At 46.4% G+C, this 20,409-nt stretch overlaps 1 protein-coding gene across 1 annotated transcript in view; it reads left to right on the top strand.

Annotated features, from left to right (window-relative positions):
- Positions 1-20,409, top strand: part of LOC147894054 (UPF0235 protein At5g63440) — a 108,957-nt gene that overhangs the window by 37,336 nt on the left and 51,212 nt on the right. Inside the window, exons 2-4 of the mRNA XM_087385090.1 lie at positions 176-290; positions 5,913-6,066; positions 6,364-6,460. Coding sequence (XP_087241216.1) covers positions 176-290; positions 5,913-6,066; positions 6,364-6,460 — 366 coding nt within the window. The remainder of the gene's footprint in view (positions 1-175; positions 291-5,912; positions 6,067-6,363; positions 6,461-20,409) is intronic.

Genomic DNA, 20,409 nt, shown 5'->3' with positions numbered 1-20,409 from the left:
TGGCAGAATGTTTGTGGATTCTTATGGTAGTTGTATCAAGCGTTCCATGTTGACTGTGATGATAAATAATTGTATTGTAATGGTATGCATGAGACTAACACTTTCGAAGATATGCCTTTTCTTTTCGTGTTATGTGGTTCAAATAAGACTAATCTTGCAACAATGATTGTGACAGATACTCAACTGCAGAAAATGCCAAAACGGAAGACTGATAAAGCATATGTGTTGGACAGGAAGAAGCATCTTGCTAGATTAAACGTTTTGGAGGGTGGCAAACAACTACTTAAAAGGTTTGTTGAGTGACATCTTCTGTACTCTTGAGTCTTAGTAAGTGCCCTAATATTGCTGTGTGAGCAAGTGCGGGGGTAGGTAGAGGCAAGGAGGTAGAGGGGAAGGGTATACGTGAAGGAAGGAGGAGGAAGAGCAACGGGCTTGGGGAGCTTAGAACCTCTAGCTCCAATCACTCACCATCTTGACCTATGCGTACATCTAGACGAAATACCCTATGTGCAAACTGTGGGTACATTTAGTTTGCCATCTTATCTTTTTATCTTGCAAATTGGAAGAACCCAATTTCCCCCACAGCAAGGAATGTCTGTAAAGTCGATAGGATTGGAATGCCACTAAACAATCTATGTGCATAGTTGTTGGTTAGCTTCCTCAATAAGGGTGGCATTTGAACTCACCCACCACCACCAAGAGCTGACCACACTTGTCTTTTCTTTGATATATCCATCCCCAACCACACGACACATACCACAACACCGTCCACACACACTACATATCATGACATCCACTTCGGTCGTAGCCTCTCCCTCAAGTACTCCACATGTCTTTCCACCCTACTCCCACATCTCGAGGACAGCCTGCTCCTGGAAGGTTCAGCTGCTCTGATCACCCGCTCTCTTCATGAGGCCGCTCTGCATACTTTCGCACACACCACCCATTCCACTTGCCTGCTGCCCCTGGGCTCAGTACTACTATCTTGCAATAGGTGGGAAGTCATGGAACTTTATGAGAGGTTCTCAAGCAGGGTTCAGATGGCTACAGAGTGAACAAAGGAGATCAAAAGCACTATCACGGTCAAACAGGGTTGTCCATTATCACCAACTCTTTTTGGCCCCTATATTGACCAGCTTGAAACCTTCATTGGGAGGCAGGCTCCTCTCTCGAGGGATCCTTGATTCAGATTCTCGTTTATGTATACGATGTGGTCTTACTCTCCTCTTCAGCCGAGGGCATCTAGCGTCCACCTTTGATGAGGGCGATCAAAGGTCTAGTCTGCTCGTACATGCTGATGTTTAAGAGCTTGGGACTCCACATGGACAGATTGCCTCCCTTTCAGTATAGCCTTGAGGCTTCCTCTATTCCGCTCACGTATCATGAGGCTAACTAGTGTTAACTCTTAGCTCTGGTATGGCCTTGTAGCCTAGTTAGGACATTTGGTCCTAGTCCTAGTCAACCAGTTGACTTTGGGCCATATAGTGGTCACTCTTGTACTTTCTTCATTATCCATTTGCAAGTGCTCTCAGTTCCTTCAACTGTTGTTTGCTCTCCTGCATTGCACTTCAGTTCCATTGCTCAGAAAAAGGCATTTGGCAGCTTTGCAAGCATTTTTTAAACTCTTTGCTATTTTTAGCAGTTTGATTTGACAGATTTCGGGGCTTTTTGAGGCCAGTGAGAGTTATTGTAGTGATTACATGTTGGTACAGTGACATTGAGCAGAAATTTTAATTTGACCTCTCTTCTAGCATATTTTTCTTTATGGAAAATTGGGGCTTGTGCAAAATTCACACTTGCAGTCATCCCCTTTGCCTTGGGGTTCAATTTCAGGTCACTTTTGAGCAGATTTGAGGGCTGGTTTATTCTTTTGATGCATGAAATTTGCAGATTATTGCAGTCATATACTGCAGAACTGCCTTTGCATTTTGCTCAATGTTTGAGCACTTCATTGGGCATTCACATTTACAGAGCGTTTACTGTTTTTTGTATTGACATTTGCAGATATTGTGTCAGCTTTTGAGCAGCCTGCTCATTGCAGTGATAGCCTTGAGGCTTTGACATTTGCAGGGCACTTTCTTTTTGGGTATTTTCATTTCAATGGCCAACATGGATCTGTTTGGCATGATTTCAGCTGAAGGTAAACTTGATGGTACCAATTATCCCATGTGGTCCTACTTGGTGCGCCCATATTCAAGAATCTTTAGGGCATTGTATCTGGATCAGAGACTAGACCTGTCTCTTAACCACATGCACCTGCTGCCACCTCTGGCTCTACCACTACTACAACCACTTCTGGCTCTACCACCATTGCTGCACCAGATCCTCCCACACTGGAGCAGACCCGGATGCCTAGGCCCATGCTGTTATTGCGTTTGCATGCAAGGGATTCGTTATTCCTCTCACATCACATCTTCCAGGACAACCGAGGATGCATTGGGTACTTTGGCCTGTTTGTATCAGAGGTTCGTAATGAGGCCAGAGTTGCTTTTTTGAGAGACAATGTGATGGCTACACATGCAGGAAGGGGACAGCATAAATGTTTATCTCACCAAAGTCGAGCACTTTTGTGAGCAGCTTATCAATGTGGGTGAGATTGTCCCAGATGCATAGGTCATTTCCACGACACTTGAGGGCTCCCCTGACTCATACCGGGGATTTGCTACGACATTTAGGTTAGTGGCCATGGGTAGCCCCAACCGCTATTCCTTCTACCATCTTGTTTCCCTACTACTGTAGGAGGAGCAAGTCCTCAAAACCAGGCTGCTTGTATTCCTGCGGATAAGGCCTTTGCCACTGATTCTAGGGGCAAAGGCAAAGGGGGGAAAAATTACAGCATGCCCAAACCTTCATCTGGCACCTCATCATCTTCTTCTCCTACTGATGGGAAGAAGAAGCACTATAATTATTGTAGGAAACCCAGGCATGACGTATCTGAGTGCCTGAAGCGCATTGCTTCCGATAAGAAGAAGCAACAACAGGGACTTGCAACCACAAATGTACCAGCTGCCCATGAGCACAGCAATGCGGCACAATACATTTTGCTCATGATGAGGGGCATTTGTTGTGACATGCCATTATAATCTCTCATTGGATGCTTCAGCTTTATCACTTTCAGATTCTAACTCAGATTGGTATTTTGATAGTGGTGCTTCCAAGCACATTACGTCCTGCAGAGATTTATTTCAGACATTACGTGATGCTCCCAAGGGGGGCATTCACTTGTGCAATAGTGCCTCTTATCTTGTCAACGGAATTGGATGGGATACAATCACTCTTCTAGAAGTTCTATTTGTAACAGGAATCAGGAAAAATCGGATTTCCATTTCAGCCATTTCTACCAATGGCTTTAGGGTTGTCTTTGATGGTTATCATTATGCCGTTTATGGCAATCGGCATGATAACTGCATTGTGCCTATCAGGACAGTTTCTAGAGGGCTGTATCAATCTCGGTGCATATGGAAAACAACAAAGCTAATGCACTTGCCTATGGTGCAGAATCTGGAATTTCAGACACACTATGGATTGAGATTGGGGCACTTAAATTACAAAAGTATGGTCAAAATGCATTCACAAGACATGGTTTTGGATCTTCCAAAGATGCATGCACTAAACAGCACATTTGTGAGGGCTGCTTGTTAGGAAAAATGCATAGATTCTTTTTCCAAAAGATGGGACCCTTGGTGCACCCTAGAACTTGCACTTAGTGCACAGTGATGTTTGTACAGTGATGTCTGTGGTCCGATGCAGACAGCTTCTCCTGGGGGTTTCTACTACTTTGTCACTTTTTGTGGATGACATACACCAAACACACATGGGTCTATCCTTTCAAGGCCAAGTCTGATGTTTTTACGTGCTTCAAGAAATTTTTAGCCATGGCTGAAAATAAGAGTGGATGTAAACTCCTGAACCTCCATACAGATAGGGGGGGAGAGTATATGTCTCGAGAGTTTGCTGATTTTTTGGCAATGTGGGGCATCATTCAGCAATGCACTCCTCCTAATAGAATGGTGGTGCAGAATGGAGGAACCGTTCCTTAATGCACCTCATCAACTCTCGTTCCGGCGAACAAAGTCTAGTTTCTTTCAGCGTACCAGTCGACGGTACTTGCGGAGCATCTTTGGTTCGCCCGGAAGACTGTTTTTGGTTTCGAATCTAAGCTGACGGCGTAAAGCAACTGTAGTCTGCTTCTTGTTGAACCAAGAGATGCATGAAGTACCAAGCATGAAACAGTTGCCACTATGTGACACATGGGTGTTTGAACAGCCAGCCCAATCTCTATCAGTGAATCCATGCATAACAAGTAAAGAATTGGCCTTATAGAGAAGTCCCAAATGTTGAGTGCCTTTGAGGTACCCGAAGACACGCTTTATGGCCTGCCAATGGTGTGTAGAGGGGCTGTGCATATATCTTCTCAACTATGAGACATCATATTGAAGATCGGGTCTGGTATGGCATACATAAATAAAACAACCAACTGCCTGCTGATAGAGAGTGACATCACATGCACCACTACCATCCTCAGATGAGAAGTGAAAACTAGGCTCTAATGGTGTGGATACTGGTTTGCAATCCTCAATCTGAAAACGTTGCAAAAGCTGTCCAATATACTTGGATTGTGGCATCAAAATACCCCCTTCACTGCTAGCAAATTGAATACCCAAATAATAATGCAAAAGAGCAAGATCAGACCGGAGCTTGATTATTGAGTTTTTCTAGTTGGATAGCACGGACTAGTAGCCCCTAGGGAGAGACGGCATAGCCGAGGCATGGAGACGACAGACACGATAGAACCGTTAGTGTTTTGATGCACAAATGAGGCTTGGGGATCTTCCCTCCATGTTTGCTAGACTAGGGACATAGCTGATTGGTGCGATAGTGGCACTTGTCCGATAGAGAGCCACGGCTAGGAGACCACAATGAACCACACAGACTGACAGACGTCAGTGCTCTATCATGGGTTTCATGCCGCCTCGTAGGACTGACCACCAGTGGAGCCTCGCTCTATTGAGAGGGTCTTATCTATTCTCAGGCACCTGGTGGACTTGGCTCATCAGATAACATATAGAGGACAACCATAGTGATACCATACTTGCAGTTCCCATTCCTCCGTGGGCTTATATAATTTGTAATAGTGTTTGTGTTTGTATTTGTCTCGGGTGTAGATGCCTGCTTAGAGGCTCCACCCTTTCAGCTCATTGTATCTGGTTTTTTCAGTCTCATGGACCATTCGGTCTTTCGAGGACTTTAATGCTCTCTAAGAGAGATACTAACTAAGCTTCCCCCTTGATGGTACTCTCTAAATAAATTTCTCAGCACAGGTCCAGCCCTTTGCGCAGGCAGTATTTGGACATGTACCTATTGACGCTGCAACGAAATGTTGGTTCATGTGTTGACATCAAGCAAGCACACATCATGGCCATGGCATTAAAGCAATGATATATTTTCTGAGTACGAAAATTGTGAAGGGCTGTGGTACCTTGTGATGCCATGATGTATTCTACATCCAATATGTTGTTTGTGTGTCTTTGTTTTATATGTATTTCACCTCCATTTTGAGGACATGAATGTGTCAATGCACACATACACATCCTGCCTCTTGAGCACTTAATATACCAATAAATAAACAAACAAACAAACAAATAAATATCCATGTATGTATATATGCACGCACGCACACACGTGCGCGCGCGCACACACACACACACACACACACACACTCATGCCTGCTGGAGCACGTGTCACCTACTGCCTTATCATTGTATTCTCTATACCTTTGATATTATGGAATCATTTTTAACAGCCTCTTCTAGGAGAACCGGAATATTATTTGTTTCTTTAAAAACCTTGTAAAAGAAAACTTCTATGATGCTCTTATTCTTACTGGCTGATTAGATGCGGTAATGATACAGGGGCGAAGGGAGAGTAGAAAGGCAGTTCCGAATGAAATGTACAGGCTGTGAACTCTTTGTTTGTTATCGTTGTGAGGAAGATTTGGAATCAGCACTTTTTCTATATATTGCAGATGGTGCATTGAGTTCAGTGGCTGCAGAGACCAATCCTCAGGTTGTTACTTTAATCCCTCAAGACTGTGTGAGTTGTAGTATCATCATGGGTTCTTTCTTCACTATCTAGGCAAGTGGATAATACTGCATTAAGTCCCAATTCTCAGATAAGTAGGGTCCCCATATCATGTTTTCTTATGTTAGTGTGCAAACATATCGGGTTTTCTTATGTTAGTGTGCAAACTCGATGGAATGGGGAATACTTAATTATTCTATCATGCTACGCAAGTAGACAAATTGTATCTAATCTTGTAATTCTTAAAAATAAGCAAGCTGATCACTAAACTTGGTAATTCAGGATGCTCCTGTTCCGCCATGCATATCGCAGCTGGAGGGAGGCCTGGTCCAAGTTGCAATTGAAGTGGAGGATCGTGCACAACGTTCTGCAATTACAAGTAAGGTGTTCAATCTTTCATGTTTCTGTTTCAATAGGCAAGGAAAAAACTATTTGCTTTTATGTGAAGACTTAAAGAGGTGCATGCTCTCCATCAGTTCAAGGTGTGTCGTAAGTCTGCCATTGATTCTCTGAATGTCATCATATGGCATGTCACACATGATGGTTTAAGAAATCAAAATCAAAATCTACTTTATAATAATCTCATTAAAGACTCTTGAGTTGGTTCTCACATTTTCACTTTGTAGCTCCCCTTATGTTGGTGTCTAGTTAATTCTTTAGAAGGTTAAAGATATGCCTCCAATATTGGCCGCTGATACAAAACAGTCACGAAGGCTTGGTTGAGATGGAAATGAAACAAACTAAAACTTTATGTGTTACATAATTAGCTAACCAAGTTGGCTAGTGACTCATCCATGGGTTTGGGAATACCCTAGCAGATAGAGTTAATGGTTTAGGATTTACTTAGTGACAAGATTTGAAAAGCAAACTACCCAGTTTTTATTTGGTGATGATATTTGAAAAGCAAGCCACTTACATAGAACGAATTCCAGGAGCTCTTTGGAGAGGAATTTATATATAGAAAGGGGATGACTAATGATTTCAATAAACTCGCAAGCTCAATGGAATTTTCTCAAAATTCATTCCTCATGTAAAGTGTTTATGGGTGATTGTATGCTAGCATGTGTTCCACCAATGCACTCCTGGATATGCACAAGGTGTGATAGTCGATATACCCAAATCTTGGATGTTAGGATGTATTGATTGTCATTGGGCTAGTTGCCTAGATGACAACAGAGCAACTTTTGGATATTTTTTCAACATTAGATCAGGTTTGTCATTTTGGAACAACAAGAAACAAAACATTGTTGCTCTCTCCTCTACGGAATCTGAATAGAGAGGAGTAATAAATACAACTTTGAAGCTATTTGGTAATGAAGAAATTTGGAACGTGTTGAACTTGAGTAAAGGACCAACTCCTTTATATACAAATACATAGAGTTCTATTAAACTAGCCGAGGATCGAATATTCATGGTGAGACTAAGCCTATAGAAGTTCAAGATCACTTCATATGTGAGAAGTGTCCTCTAGAATATAAAATGGTAGATATTCTATCCAAACCTCTTGCAAGAGTTAAACAAGAGACATTAAGCCAATCCATTCTTCATCAAGGGGGAGTATTGCAAAGTGAGCGAGAGGGAGTATTGGAGACGATCGCCCACTGCCTGTGGGGCTGCAGGGCTGTGCAGAGAATTTGGCTCGCGACTTAAACCAAGGAGTTCGTTCATTAATTCATCCTTGGGTTGATCGATGGTGATTTTTATGTCCGTACTGGAGTAATAGGGCCTAACCAAGATAGGAATCTCTAGAGCTAGTGTGGATGAGGTTATACTGCATGGAATGGGCTAGTCTAAGAAAGGCATGGCTATCCCAACATTAGAAGAGGCCTTTAATGTGAGCAATGCCTAAAGGTGCAACAGTGGGTTGAACTATTGTACCTGCATATGACCAATGTGAAACGGGTATGGCATGGTCAGTAGACCATTACCTCATCCATAGACTTTCTTGTCACAGTCCTTCCAGTCTTAGCTCGGACACGGACGGGCTGACCCACCAGAGGCCTGGGAGACCTTGCTTACGGTGGTACACAGTATCCGTGAGTGCGAGATGGAGCTGACATGCTTCGTACAGGAGCAGATCTGCTTCACTCAGGAGCAGGGCTGTGTCATATATTGGAGCAGCCTCGGGCCATTCGGGAGCAGGCTGATCTCATTTAAGGACTCAGACAGGATATCTCGCAGCTTTGGCAGGAGGTCACCGCCATACACAATCCTAGGGAGCACTCCAGCTATTGAGGCACATATTGCGAGCATGCAATTTGTAATTGAGGAGACTTCTAGATGGGTCGACGTGGCCAAACGGGAACTTGCAAGGGCAACCGTTTCGGCTACTCTCATGGAGCAGCAGCAGAGAGCCAATAGGGCTCTCAACATCAGAGTACGTGGGATCCCACGCACTAAGGCTACACCAATGATAGATGCGACGGCCTTCATGGCCACTACGCTGGGTGTAGCTGAGCACAAGATCGAGAGGGCGTGGCGGGTGGGGAGAGACCCCAACCGAGAGCAGCCCATCATATGGTTCCACGACGCTCAGGCATGACTTTCATCTTTACGACGCAGGTCAGTTTTGCGAGATCAGCCAGTGATCTCCATGGATGAGGACCTCACCCCCCTACAGGTTGAGGAGAGGCGCTCCCTGTTGTAGCAGCGGGATTAGGTCCACAAGGATGGGAAGTGGGCAGTGGTATGAGATGGACGACTTCTTACAGGCCCTCGTCGGGCATGGACAGCCGGGATCTGTTTGTTGCAGTATGCTACTTCCCTCCCGAGACCTCCCACTTTGCTAGAGATATCCGACATAGTTGCCAAAAATGGCCGTTTCTTGGCAGGAAACAGAAACGGTGAAATGGCCGTTTCGTAAAACCTGCTTTTGACCTAAAGCCCCAAAAACACGATTTTCGCTGCCTGGCTTCATTTTTTGCCACCTCTCGCCCGTTGCACTCCTTCTGTTCATCCTTGTTGCTCTCTCCACCTTCTCTGAGCTCTCTCCATCCCTCCATCCTTCGCTCTCGGACTCTCCATCCCGATTCCCTCGGACCTCCATCCTTCTCTCTCCATCCTCTTCATCCTTGTCTCCATCTTCTCCATCCTACAAGCTGCAGCTTGGCAGCCTGCTCTCCATCCCTCCATCCTCCTTCTCTCCATTCTCTCTTACCTCTCCATCCTCCTCTACATCTTCTCTTACCTCTCCATCCTCCTTCACTTTTACCTCTGATCCTCCAGGCTCCTTCCACCTTTCCATCCTCTTTTACCTCTGAGCTCTCCATCCTCCTTCTACCTCTCCATCGTTTCTCACCTCTCCATCCTCCTTCTCACCTCTCCATCCTCCCAATGCCGGGAGATCCTTATTGGGTCCATGTCTCCCTCCTGGATAGTTATAAAGGAGGCGGTGGCTCCAAGAACACCCTTGCCACATGGATCAATTAGTGTGGATGCTAGTGCGGGAAAAAGAGGATCACTGCAAAGGTCTAGCATTCAAGCACGCTTGCAAGTAGTCAAGGAGGCCACTAGTGAGCTCACAAAGCTCTTCATACAGCGTGCAATACCCTTTCATGTGGCGAGGACTACACAATGGAGGAAGGCCATGAGAGCCGTGAGCCGCATTGGGATGAATGGGAAGGGCCTACATATGAGGCCTTGCGGACAAGAGAGCTAAGAAGAGAGAGGGAATGTGTGGAAGACCAAATGAAGCCCTTGAAAGAGACTTGGAAAAAATATGGATGCACACTCTTATGCGATGGATGGTCAGATACACGCAGGAGTGTGTACAATATTTTAGTGTCTTCTTGTAAGGGGACCATGCTCTTGAGAGCCACAGACGCTTCCACTGCAGGTACAGTGATTACAGGGTTGCATATTTGGGAGCATATACGGGCAGCCATTATGGAGATAGGTGCTGAGAATGTGGTGCAGGTGGTGACATATAATGGCAGCAATTGTGTGTCAATGGGTGCCATGTTAGAAGATGAGTTTTCTAAGATTGTGTGGACACCTTGTGCCTCACATTGCCTCGATTTTTTGATCGAGGACCTAGGGAAGATACCTTGGATTGATGCCATCTTCTCCACAGCCCGCAGTATCGTGAAGTTTGTCACGAAGAGACCCAAATTCCTCAGCATCTATTGGCTTATAGTGACCTTGAGCTACTGAAAGCTCCAGCCACAAGGTTTGCTTACATGTTCATAGTGGTGGAGAGGCTTGTGCAAGTGCGCTAGGGCTTGTTGCGCACGGTTGTGTTTCAGGAGTGGGGAGATTGGGATGATAGAGGCGAAGCAAAGTCTATCAAATTTGTCCGCATGATCATGGATGAGTCTTGGTGGAATCAGGCGGAGGCATTAATCAAATCGATTAATTCTATCTTAATTCTATCTACATGGTGCTTTGCATCACGGACATGGAGGGAAGCACATTAGGGATCTTGTACAAGTTTATGGACAAGATTGGAGAGGCCCCCAACAGAAACACTTTCCTATCGCCTGATAAGTAAGACTTTTTTTTTGGCAAGAAAAGTACTTCATTAAGTATGAATAAAAACTGCAGAGCAAGCTCAAGTGCGGGAGTACATCATGTCAAGCATGAGAAAAAACAGCTTAGAATGAGCAAACAAAATTCCCAGGTGGCGGCTGAAAATGCCACTTCATCCCTGAAGGAGAGTCAGAGAAGAAAGGCGAACCCCTCCAGACTTGAGAAAAGTAACCCTCCTAGCAGTAGCAGTTTTGGAGGTTCCCTGTATGTTCGCCCAAATGGCCATCAAAGTGTGTATAGTATCTCCCCAGATACTGGCCATAGTCTGAGAAGGGTGAACCTGGGAGTCCTCCAAAGCCTCTGTACATCTGGCTCTCCAAATATGCCATGCTGTAATACTAGCCAGAATCTCCCAAGATGTGTCTACAGAAACGTGGGGAGCTCTGAATGGAGTAAACGGAACATCCCGGAGGGAGCATGACTCCACAAGGTGTCGTCGAACAAAGAAAGCTGTGTCTGTGTCATGTCCCTCGAAGAAAGCCTGTGGACCAGTGAGTGACAACCAAGCAACTGATCCCCAGGTCAAGACGAAGGGTGCTCTATGAAAAATGCAAAGTATCCTAGCAACACCCTTCCAAATCGTCCTCGCCTGAGTACACTCCCAAAGGCAGTGCTGCATTGACTCAACCGTTGAGTGGCATCGAGGACATGTAGGGTCAGCCCCGAACCTGGATCTCCACAGGTTCACTGCAATCCCTCCATGAATAGTAAGCCAAATGAATAACCTGATTTTCCTATTCCTGAGGGATTTCCAAAGTCTCCTCCAAAAGATTTTCTGCATCTCTGTAGAAATCTGAAAAGTATCCCAATGAGGAGCTCTAGAGGGTCTCCAGCCTCTACAACTAAGCTGGAATCTCCTGGCATTCCTGACCGTGTAACGGAAGAAGGGGATGCTCTTCTCTCGATGCCCTTCATCTATCCACTCCCATTCCCCTAGATCCCACTGCAAGGATCTAATAGGGGAACCTCCATACAACCAAAGCCTCCAAGATCCAAGAGCCAGGAGAACGGGGTCTGGATCAAGATACCACTGTGAGTCTCTCTATGTATCGTGCAATCCTGATAGGCTGAAAGGGTGCCTCCAAGAGAATCTTCTCTGAAGATCTGTGAAGTCTACCTCCTGCATGAACCTGAAAGACAAGGGTATCCTCATGTGTATCCCGCAAGGCTATAACCTGCAGAGGGACACGTGTCCTCGTAAAAGCCCCCAACTAGGTGGACTCCGAGATAGGCAAGTGGTCTGTATCCATCCACTCCACTGGTATGGCTGCATCTTGGCTGCACTTCCTCTGAGGTGACTAATTGAACGAGCTCTTTGATCCTCTGGAAGCATCCTGAAAGCTTTCCAAGCACCCACAGTGGAGGTAGGGCCCAACTCTCATCTAGAACACTGCATGTAGTGTGACATGCCCAGTGATCTGCCATGCTTATCTAGTATGCAATCATTCCACATGACGGGCTGCCTATCAATTTCTTCACGAGAGGAGGGTGGAACTCTCCGAAGAGTACTTCTGAAGCTGTCCCAAGCTTTCAGAATGGCAGCCATGAGAGGGGAGGTAGGAGATCTGAGATGGGCTGACGTAAAGATCCATCTAGGGCTGTCCATCAATCTCCTCCTCGAGAAGGTATGCATGTCTGCATACTGCGTAAGAAAAAATCCTTCCATGGCTCCTGACCAGGCATCAAACCTTTGACCACCATCTTGTAGAGCAAGGCTCTACACTGCAAGTCTGGATCAATAATATTGAGCCCCCCTTCCTCAGTGGGTAGAATAAGAGTCTCCCAAGCCACCCTGGCTATCACATCTGAAGTGCCGTCTAATCCACTCCACAAAAAATTCCTGATAGGTCTCTTGAGCTGAGTGATACTGCTTGTAGATCGGCACGAGCAAGAGCAAACAAACCAGGCTGTAGCCAACAGTACCTGGTTCACAACCACCATTCTGGATGCAAGGTCAAGTCTGGCCGAACTCTAAAATAGGAGTTTCCTCCTGATGCTCTCCAACACGGGAGCGAACTACTACGCTAGAGAAATGCCCACCCCAACCTGGTATCCAAGATAACTGACGGAGACACCCCTTTGAATCCAAATAAAGCCAATATCAGCACCCCAATCTGGAGTGTCCTCATCACTAATCCAGAAACCATTGGATTTGTTCTAGTTAATGTGAGCCCTTGCTGCAATGCAAAACAAATCCAAGGCTGTTCTGAAAGAGGTGAGTGTCTGTGGAGTGGCATCCAAAAAAATAGCCGTGTCATCTGCCAGCTCACTGTCCAGCAACTCCTCTTCCTGTCTCAATGAAGTCTCAGCCCAAAGATATCAGCTTGAGCTCTAATATAGAGGCTCATAGCTTCAGCCACAAATAAGAATAGAAAAAGGGGCTAGAGGGCATCCCTGGCGGACTGATATGGAAATCTGAAATCTGTCTCCCTTGACTCCACCAATGAGTACCTGGCTATGGGCTGACCTGTAAAGAGAAGAAACCCCTCTAATCCACAAATCTGAAAATCCAAAGCGAAGAAGGGTTCCCTCTAGAAAACCCCAATCTACCCTGTCATATACTTTTTCGAAGTCCAGGAGTAGAATTGCCAGTCTACGGCCCTCATGCATAGCCCACTCAAAAGCCTCCCAAAATGAGAATATGTTATCAAAAAAGCTTCTGCCATGGACAAAGCCTATTTGCGTGTCATGTATGAGATATGGCAGGATGGGCTGCAATCGCAGGCTGATGGCTTTCGCCAAGATCTTATACAAAGTGCCCAGTAAGGTGATCGGTCTCCACTGAGACACTAAATTTCTGCAACCTCCTTTTGGGATAAGATGAATGAGACCCTCCCAGAAAGAAAGAAAGAAAGAAATAAATTTTATTAGAGTCTTCGGAAGACTGATGGTTCTATGAGACTCAAAGAAAACCTGATACAAATCACAGTAAGGGTGGAGCTACTGAAACGAGCATCATCACCCATGCTGAATCCTAAGTCTGATCATACATAATCAAAACAAATACATCTGGATGTAACAATGAAAAGAAAAGGACTGGAGCAGAGCGGAATCCTCCGTATGTCATGTCGCCCTAGCTGGCGCATAGCCAATGATGGGACGGTGCCCATCAAGGGGTGCTGTACGTCTCGGTCTCTTGGACGAGGCTCGATGCAAGACCAGAGCCACCGTGACTCCTGCGGGACGTATTCCGGGTCTAAACAATGACGGGAGGTCCCCTAGAGTGATTTGTGTGTCCCCTCGATGTCTCGTGTGTCGTGCTGCGATCGTCGGGTCCGGGTCTCTGTCACGTTTGCGGCTAGAGACTGGATGATCAATGTCACTCGATGGGAAGAACTCTGTGATCCTGCTCTGAGAGGTGTCTGATGGTACCCAAGATCTCATCTGTCCAACCTGTGCCTGTCCGAACTCGGCCTGAGACTCTCTCATACAGTGCCATGACTGCCTAGATGATCTCTTGATCAAATCCTAGTGTCTGTAGGCGTGTGATGAGACGAGCTTGAGGTACTGTGTCAAAGGCTTTGCAAAAATCCACAAAGCAGCAATATACCCTCTCCTTCCGTGATCTGGCCTCCTCAATGACACTCCTGAGTGTGAGTATGTGATCCATAGTCCCATGGTCTCGCCTGAAACCGGCCTGACCCTCTGCTCTGAGCCCTCTCATTTCTGCGAACAGGCTGACCGACGCATCCAGTACAGCTGCATAGATCTTGGACATCAACATGTCCAATCATGATAGTCCTGTAGTTACTTGGGTCCATGGGATCCCCTGCCTTGTGGATGGGGGTGATGGTGTTGAGTGTCCAGGTGCGAGGGAAGCCAAGGCAAACAGCGTCATTGAATAGCTTTGCTAGGATTGGGGCTAACGTTTCGATCCCATATGTGATAAAATCAGTCCATAGCCCCTCGTGATCCTTAGCTCGGCCATTGTGCAGTTTCAATGTCGCGTCCTTGACTCCCCCTCTGGTGAACAACGTGCAAGTGGTGGGGCGACGTGTGTATGAGATCTGGAGTGGGCTGGTGTGGGACATCATAAAGATGGTGTGCATACGTGTGTTAGACTCTTGTGTCGGTGAGGGTGATGGAGACCTACGCTCAAGGGATCTCCACCAAAAATCCTTAAGAGTTGTTGATGTATCGTGTCTGGTGTGTTCGGGAGGTGACATTTGGTTTCAAGTCGGAGCTGTCGGCGATAAGCCTTGCACTCCGCATCGTACCAATTGTTGTAGGGTACAGAACCAAGAGGTGGTGGTCTAGTGGACCGTGTGGTGTGGGGAAATATTTGGAGGGCAGCCTCGTGGAGTGTGTGACTAATCAGGGCAGCACGGTCCTCTATGAGTGGTATGTGATCGATGTAGGTTAGGAGTCTGTTTAGGTGTCCAGAGTAGGCCGGTGAGAGGCTGCGATCGAAGTGTATGTCGTGGTAGGTGTCATGCTTCCTATGTGGTGTGTGTGGTGTGGCTAAGCGTGGGGTGGCGATAGTGAAGAATAGGTATGTGTGATCAGCTCATGGAGGGAGTGGTGCTACAGTGAAGTTGGTGATACATGAAGTGAAGGTAGGGGATCCCATGATGTAATCTACTACACTAGTGCCCCTCCCGTGTGGGAAGCAAGTAAAGCCACCTGAGGAGGGCCATAGGTCAAGCCCGTTGTAGATGATGAGATCATGCATCTTGTCCAGATCAAGGAGCGCGTGTCCATATGGTGTAATAGGCCCGTGTCGGTCCGATGAGGTCCTGGTCATACCTGCTCGGTCTAGGTCCATGTCTGGTAGCATGATAGAGTCGTTTGGCAGTCCAGGAGTGGTGCCTGGCGCGTGCTCGTTCTGGCGTTGAAGTCCCCAACAAGGAGAACTTCCCCACGGGCTGAAATGTCTGGGATATACTGATGTAAGGGTGCATATGGCGATGTCTCACCCTCCTCTCATGCCACTTTGGCGAAGTGGGATGTGTCTGGCGGGAAGTAGCATATTGCTATGAAAAGGTCACGGGTGTCTAAGCGTCGGATCCGGATCCACATGAATCGGGAGTGTGCGTCCTTCCTCTCAATGGATATGGCTCCAGCAAGGGAAGACCTGTACAATACTACGACCCTGCCTGATCCTCAGACTCCTCCTGTATCCCTCGTCTAATCCCTGAAGGCTGACTCCCATGTGTAGCCACTAACTATCGGTAGTGGACGCTCTGGGCTCTAGTGTGTCTCCGTGTAAAAGACTATGTCTCGTCTTGTATAAGACTCTGAGAAGTTTCTTGGGTGTGACCATAAGGTACCATTACAGTTCCAAATGGTGCAATCTAGGGTCTCGAAAACCTGAGTCTCATAGGCCCCGTCCCCCTAGGGGGTACAGGTGGGAGCCCGACGTGTGCCGGTCAACAACCTACCATCTCGGACCACAATCCATTTTCCCTCCTTGCGGGCAACATCCCGCTGCTGCAGAAGAACTCTTCGCTTCTCAATCTATAGTGGTGTCAAATCCTCGTCCATGGACAGGGTGGGATGCTCTCATAGAGCGGCTCGGCGTCGGAGTGTCACTAGTCGAGCATGTGAATCTCTGAAGCGAATGACTAGGGGTTGCTCTCGGTTGGGATCTCTCCCAACACGCCATGCTCCCTCTATGCCATGGTCGGGGACCCCCATGGTAGTGGTCACAAAGGTGATCGCCTCCTCCATGGGCGTCGTAGTGGTGCTGGTGCTGTCTCGCGTGATCCCTCGTATGTGGATGTTGAGGGCCTTTGAAGCCCTCTGCTGCTGCTCCTATATGGCGGCTGAAACGGTTGCCTTTGCGGGCTTCCGTTTCGCCACGTCCACCCATCTAGTCGTCTCTGCTATAGCCAACTATATCGTGGCTATCTGTGCCTCCATCTTTGTGACTGGGGTCCCTCCAGGCGTTGCTCTGAGGGTCCCGAGCTCCTCTCGAAGCTGTGTGATGTCGTGCCTGAGTCCCTGGATAAGGGTGCCCTGCTCGTGTATAATGCGGGCCTGCTCCTGGGTCTATGAGACTTAAAGAAAGAAAGAAAGAAATTTTAGTCTTTGGAAGACCGATGGGTCTATGAGATTGAAAGAAAACCTGATACAAATCACAGTAAGGATGGTATAGCAACAACTCTAAGGATTTTTGGTGGAGATTTCTTGAGCGTAGGTCTCCATCACCCCTCACCGACACGAGAGTTTGGCACACGTATGCACACCATCTTTATCTCTCTACTATGTCTAGGGCCAAGAGTAGAGAAGAACTGCTTGTTGACTCTACCTCCGATTTGCATCCAGAAAGACTCTCTGGTGTGAAAGGCATACTCTGCTTTCTGATCTAAAAGTGTCTGCTGATGAGCCCTTGTTGCAGCAAGGCGTTCCTGAATCCAAGCATGTGTAGGCCGTTTGTGCTCTTCTCTCTCGAGAGCTGGTAGCTGCTGGCGAATGGCAATCTCTCACCTGCGAATCTCATCTCTCCTGATACCAGCAACATAATGATAAAAGCTGCTAATGTCAGTGAGGGCTGCAGCCACACTTGACGGAGACGACTGCCTACCCTGTTGTTGAAGAAGTGAAAGGAAAGCATGAAGCTGAACACGAAATGAGAATGCTTGCTTGCTTATGGAATGAAGAAAGGTGAGGTCCATATGTAGGCATCTCTACATGAGCCACCAAGCTCCACAATCATCTCCTCAATCAGCTCCTAGAATCTCTCAATCATCCTATGTGGCATCTACCACCACCTAATAGTGCTTATGGGCACCTAACTGTGCCTCTAGCACACACACATAGAACCCAAGGTGTGCCTGGGGCATACACCTTGAGATATCCCATCAAACCCCCCCTCAAGGGAATGCCTCAAGCTATGTCAAAGATACATCTAGTCACATAGTTTCTCATGCCATCTCATGGTGGTCAAGGATAAATCTATGGCTAGGATCTCATGCTAGCAAGGGGTTCCCAAGGGTGTGAAGTCGAACAAAGGGATACATAAGACTCTTCAATGGTTATCTCCCCTGCATGTACATGCACATAATGTCTGCAGGAGGTACCATGGAGCAAAACACATACACATGGCCTACATCATATGGTGACCAGAGGTGTTTACAAAGCACACAATAGTTTATTACATTCATTTTGGAGGACTATCCAGGCAGAGTACCTTGACTCAACATAAAAGAGAGATCTGGAGCATATATGGAGATGGTTCAAAAAGCATAATCTTCATAGGAGGCCTCATCTTGTGGAGGCACATCAACTGAAAGTAAATTGGCAGTTTCTGGTTTTGTAGTTGCTTCCTTTTTTGCCTTACAAAACTTTTCATGGTGATTGTTTTTGCCACAATATTTGCAAGGATTGATCTTGAAGCAATCTTTTGAGAGGTGATTAGTCTTCCCATAATGTTTGCAAGGTGAAAACTTGCCCATTTGAGTTTTTATGGCATAGGCTGTGTCATTGCCTCTCGGAAGTTCCTTGTGCCTTTCTTCTTCTTGAAGGGCAGTAATAAGACCTTCAAGAGTAGGATTAGGAAGAATTTTCAATGTGGTAACAACATGATCATAATCTTCAGGCATACTTTTGAGCAATACTGCCATTGCATCATCTGTAGTAATTGGAGAGTTGATAGAAGTAAGTTGAGTCATGAGACTCCGCATGTGATTGACATGGGCAGCCAAGGGAGTGCCACTAGCCATCTTCAATTCAAAGAAAGCAATCTTAAGTGACAATTTTGAGATGTGAGAGCTAGCACAAAAAAGAATATCAAGCTTCTGCCAAGCTTCAAAAGGAAACTCCAAATCAGAAATGTGATGAATATAGTCATCTCCTAAGCCAAGAGCAATAATGCCATAGGCTTTCTCCTCTCTAGCAGGATCGCGTGCCGGGTGTGTAGGAGCTGAGGATTCTCCAGCATTAGAGGCTGTTGAAGAAGAAGTTGAAGCAGGTTTGACAAGCCCCTAGAGATTTTCCCTCATTAATGCAAACTTAACTTTCATCTGCCATGTGTGAAAGCCTTTACCATTAAGCTTATCCATATTCAAGAAGGTAGCCATGAGAGGGTCTAACCCAAAATGGGCAGTGTCTACTCTCTTACAAGGCTAGAAAGAGTTGAAAAGCTTTCAAAGTACAAGCATTTAGTGTAGCAAAGACTTGTAACCAAATTCCATACTAAAAATCATAATGGAAATGATACTTCAACTTGCATGCTTCATAGAGGTGGCTAAATGAAAGTATTCCAAGTAAATCCAGGTATAGCAACCTAAAGGAAAGTTGTAGCCACAATTGTACTGATGCTATTCAACACCTTAAAACATCAGAAATGCTAAAGTAGCATCTAATGTAGCACCAAACTCACAACATTGTCAAAACTGTTCAAAACAGAGGCCTGATCTTGGAGGGCTTGTATCTCACTCTTCAAAGCAAAGAAAAGAGGGCTTTCTAGGTAGAAATAAAGCTGGTATACCAGAGAAGAGCCACTGAAGAAGAGAGGCGAAATGCCGTGTCGTCACCATAGCCCCAGCAGCTTGAATGTCGACTGGTTTTTCGTCTTTTTCTCCCTCCCTGGTGGACCATTTCACTTCAAATCTGGACAGGGGCTAGCTCATGCTGTTGTGCAAGCGTGGCTCAGAGGAATTTCGGAATGGCTGCTCCAGCAAGTCATATTGCACGAAATGGCGTCAGGAAGAAGGCAACTGTTGCACGGTTTTGTGGGCACCATTGTCTAATTTCTCTGACGTGGAAGGTCGCCCATATGAAGGGTCTCTCCAACCAGAAGGACCCTGGGAATGGTTGCTTGTAGGTAGAGAACTCAGCCCTCGAAGTGGTTGGGCAGAAAGGGGAAAATTGGAGAGGAAGGTGAAGAAGAAGAAGAAGAAGATGACATGACATGGCATAAATGGGCTCAAGGAGGATCATAGTGCTCTGATACCATGTTGAAGAAGTGAAAGGAAAGCATGAAGCTGAACATGAAATGAGAATGCTTGCTTGCTTATGGAATGAAGAAAGGTGAGGTCCATATGTAGGCACTTCTACATGAGCCACCAAGCTCCACAATCATCTCCTCAATCATCTCCTCAATCAGCTCCTAGAATCTCTCAATCATCCTATGTGGCATCTACCACCACCTAATAGTGCTTATGGGCACCTAACTGTGCCTCTAGCACACACACATAGAACCCAAGGTGTGCCTGGGGCATACACCTTGAGATATCCCATCACCTACAGGTGAGAAACCGAAATCCATAGCACTACCTCTGTGAGGCCCTCCTCTACATAGAAGGCATTTGGAATCTTGATACTGGCAGAGCGGCCTCTCGCCCGAGGCTCTGAAACCACCAAAACAACCGAAAAATGATCTGAAGTAGACACCCCAGCGCTGATGCATACTGTCCCACCTCTGTCCAGCACCCAATCATCCACATAAAATCTGTCAATCCGTGCGTGGATAGGCATCCGTACTCTCCTTTCGACCAAGAAAACAGAAGAGACTGTGGCTGAGTGTGAAAAGCATCCATCTCTGCCACTGAACTGAAAAAGGAAGGCATCCCATGCTGCTCTCTCAAGGGAGTGAATGCCACTTTCCCTACCCCCTCTTTTGTCTGAAGGCGTCTCAACCATGTTGAAATCGCTCCCAATAATCCAAGAGTCTGCAATATGGGACCAAGCGAGCAACTCCTTCCAAAGGAGCACCCGATGCCCTCTCAAGTTGGGTGCATAAAGGTTAAGAATGCCACCTTACGCCCACCAATCAGCAAAATAACCCACTGTGCTCTGGAGGGGACTGACTCCGTGTCCAATGACCAAGGGGAGCATCGAAGAAGAGATAGAAATGCA

The sequence above is a fragment of the Dipteris shenzhenensis genome, chromosome 14 (assembly GCF_047967505.1).
Source record: "Dipteris shenzhenensis isolate YYH24624 ecotype China chromosome 14, Dip_SZ_1.0, whole genome shotgun sequence".
NCBI lineage: Eukaryota > Viridiplantae > Streptophyta > Polypodiopsida > Gleicheniales > Dipteridaceae > Dipteris > Dipteris shenzhenensis.
The sequence above is the reverse complement of the archived record's forward strand: the minus strand, read 5'-3'. Positions and strand labels throughout refer to the sequence as shown.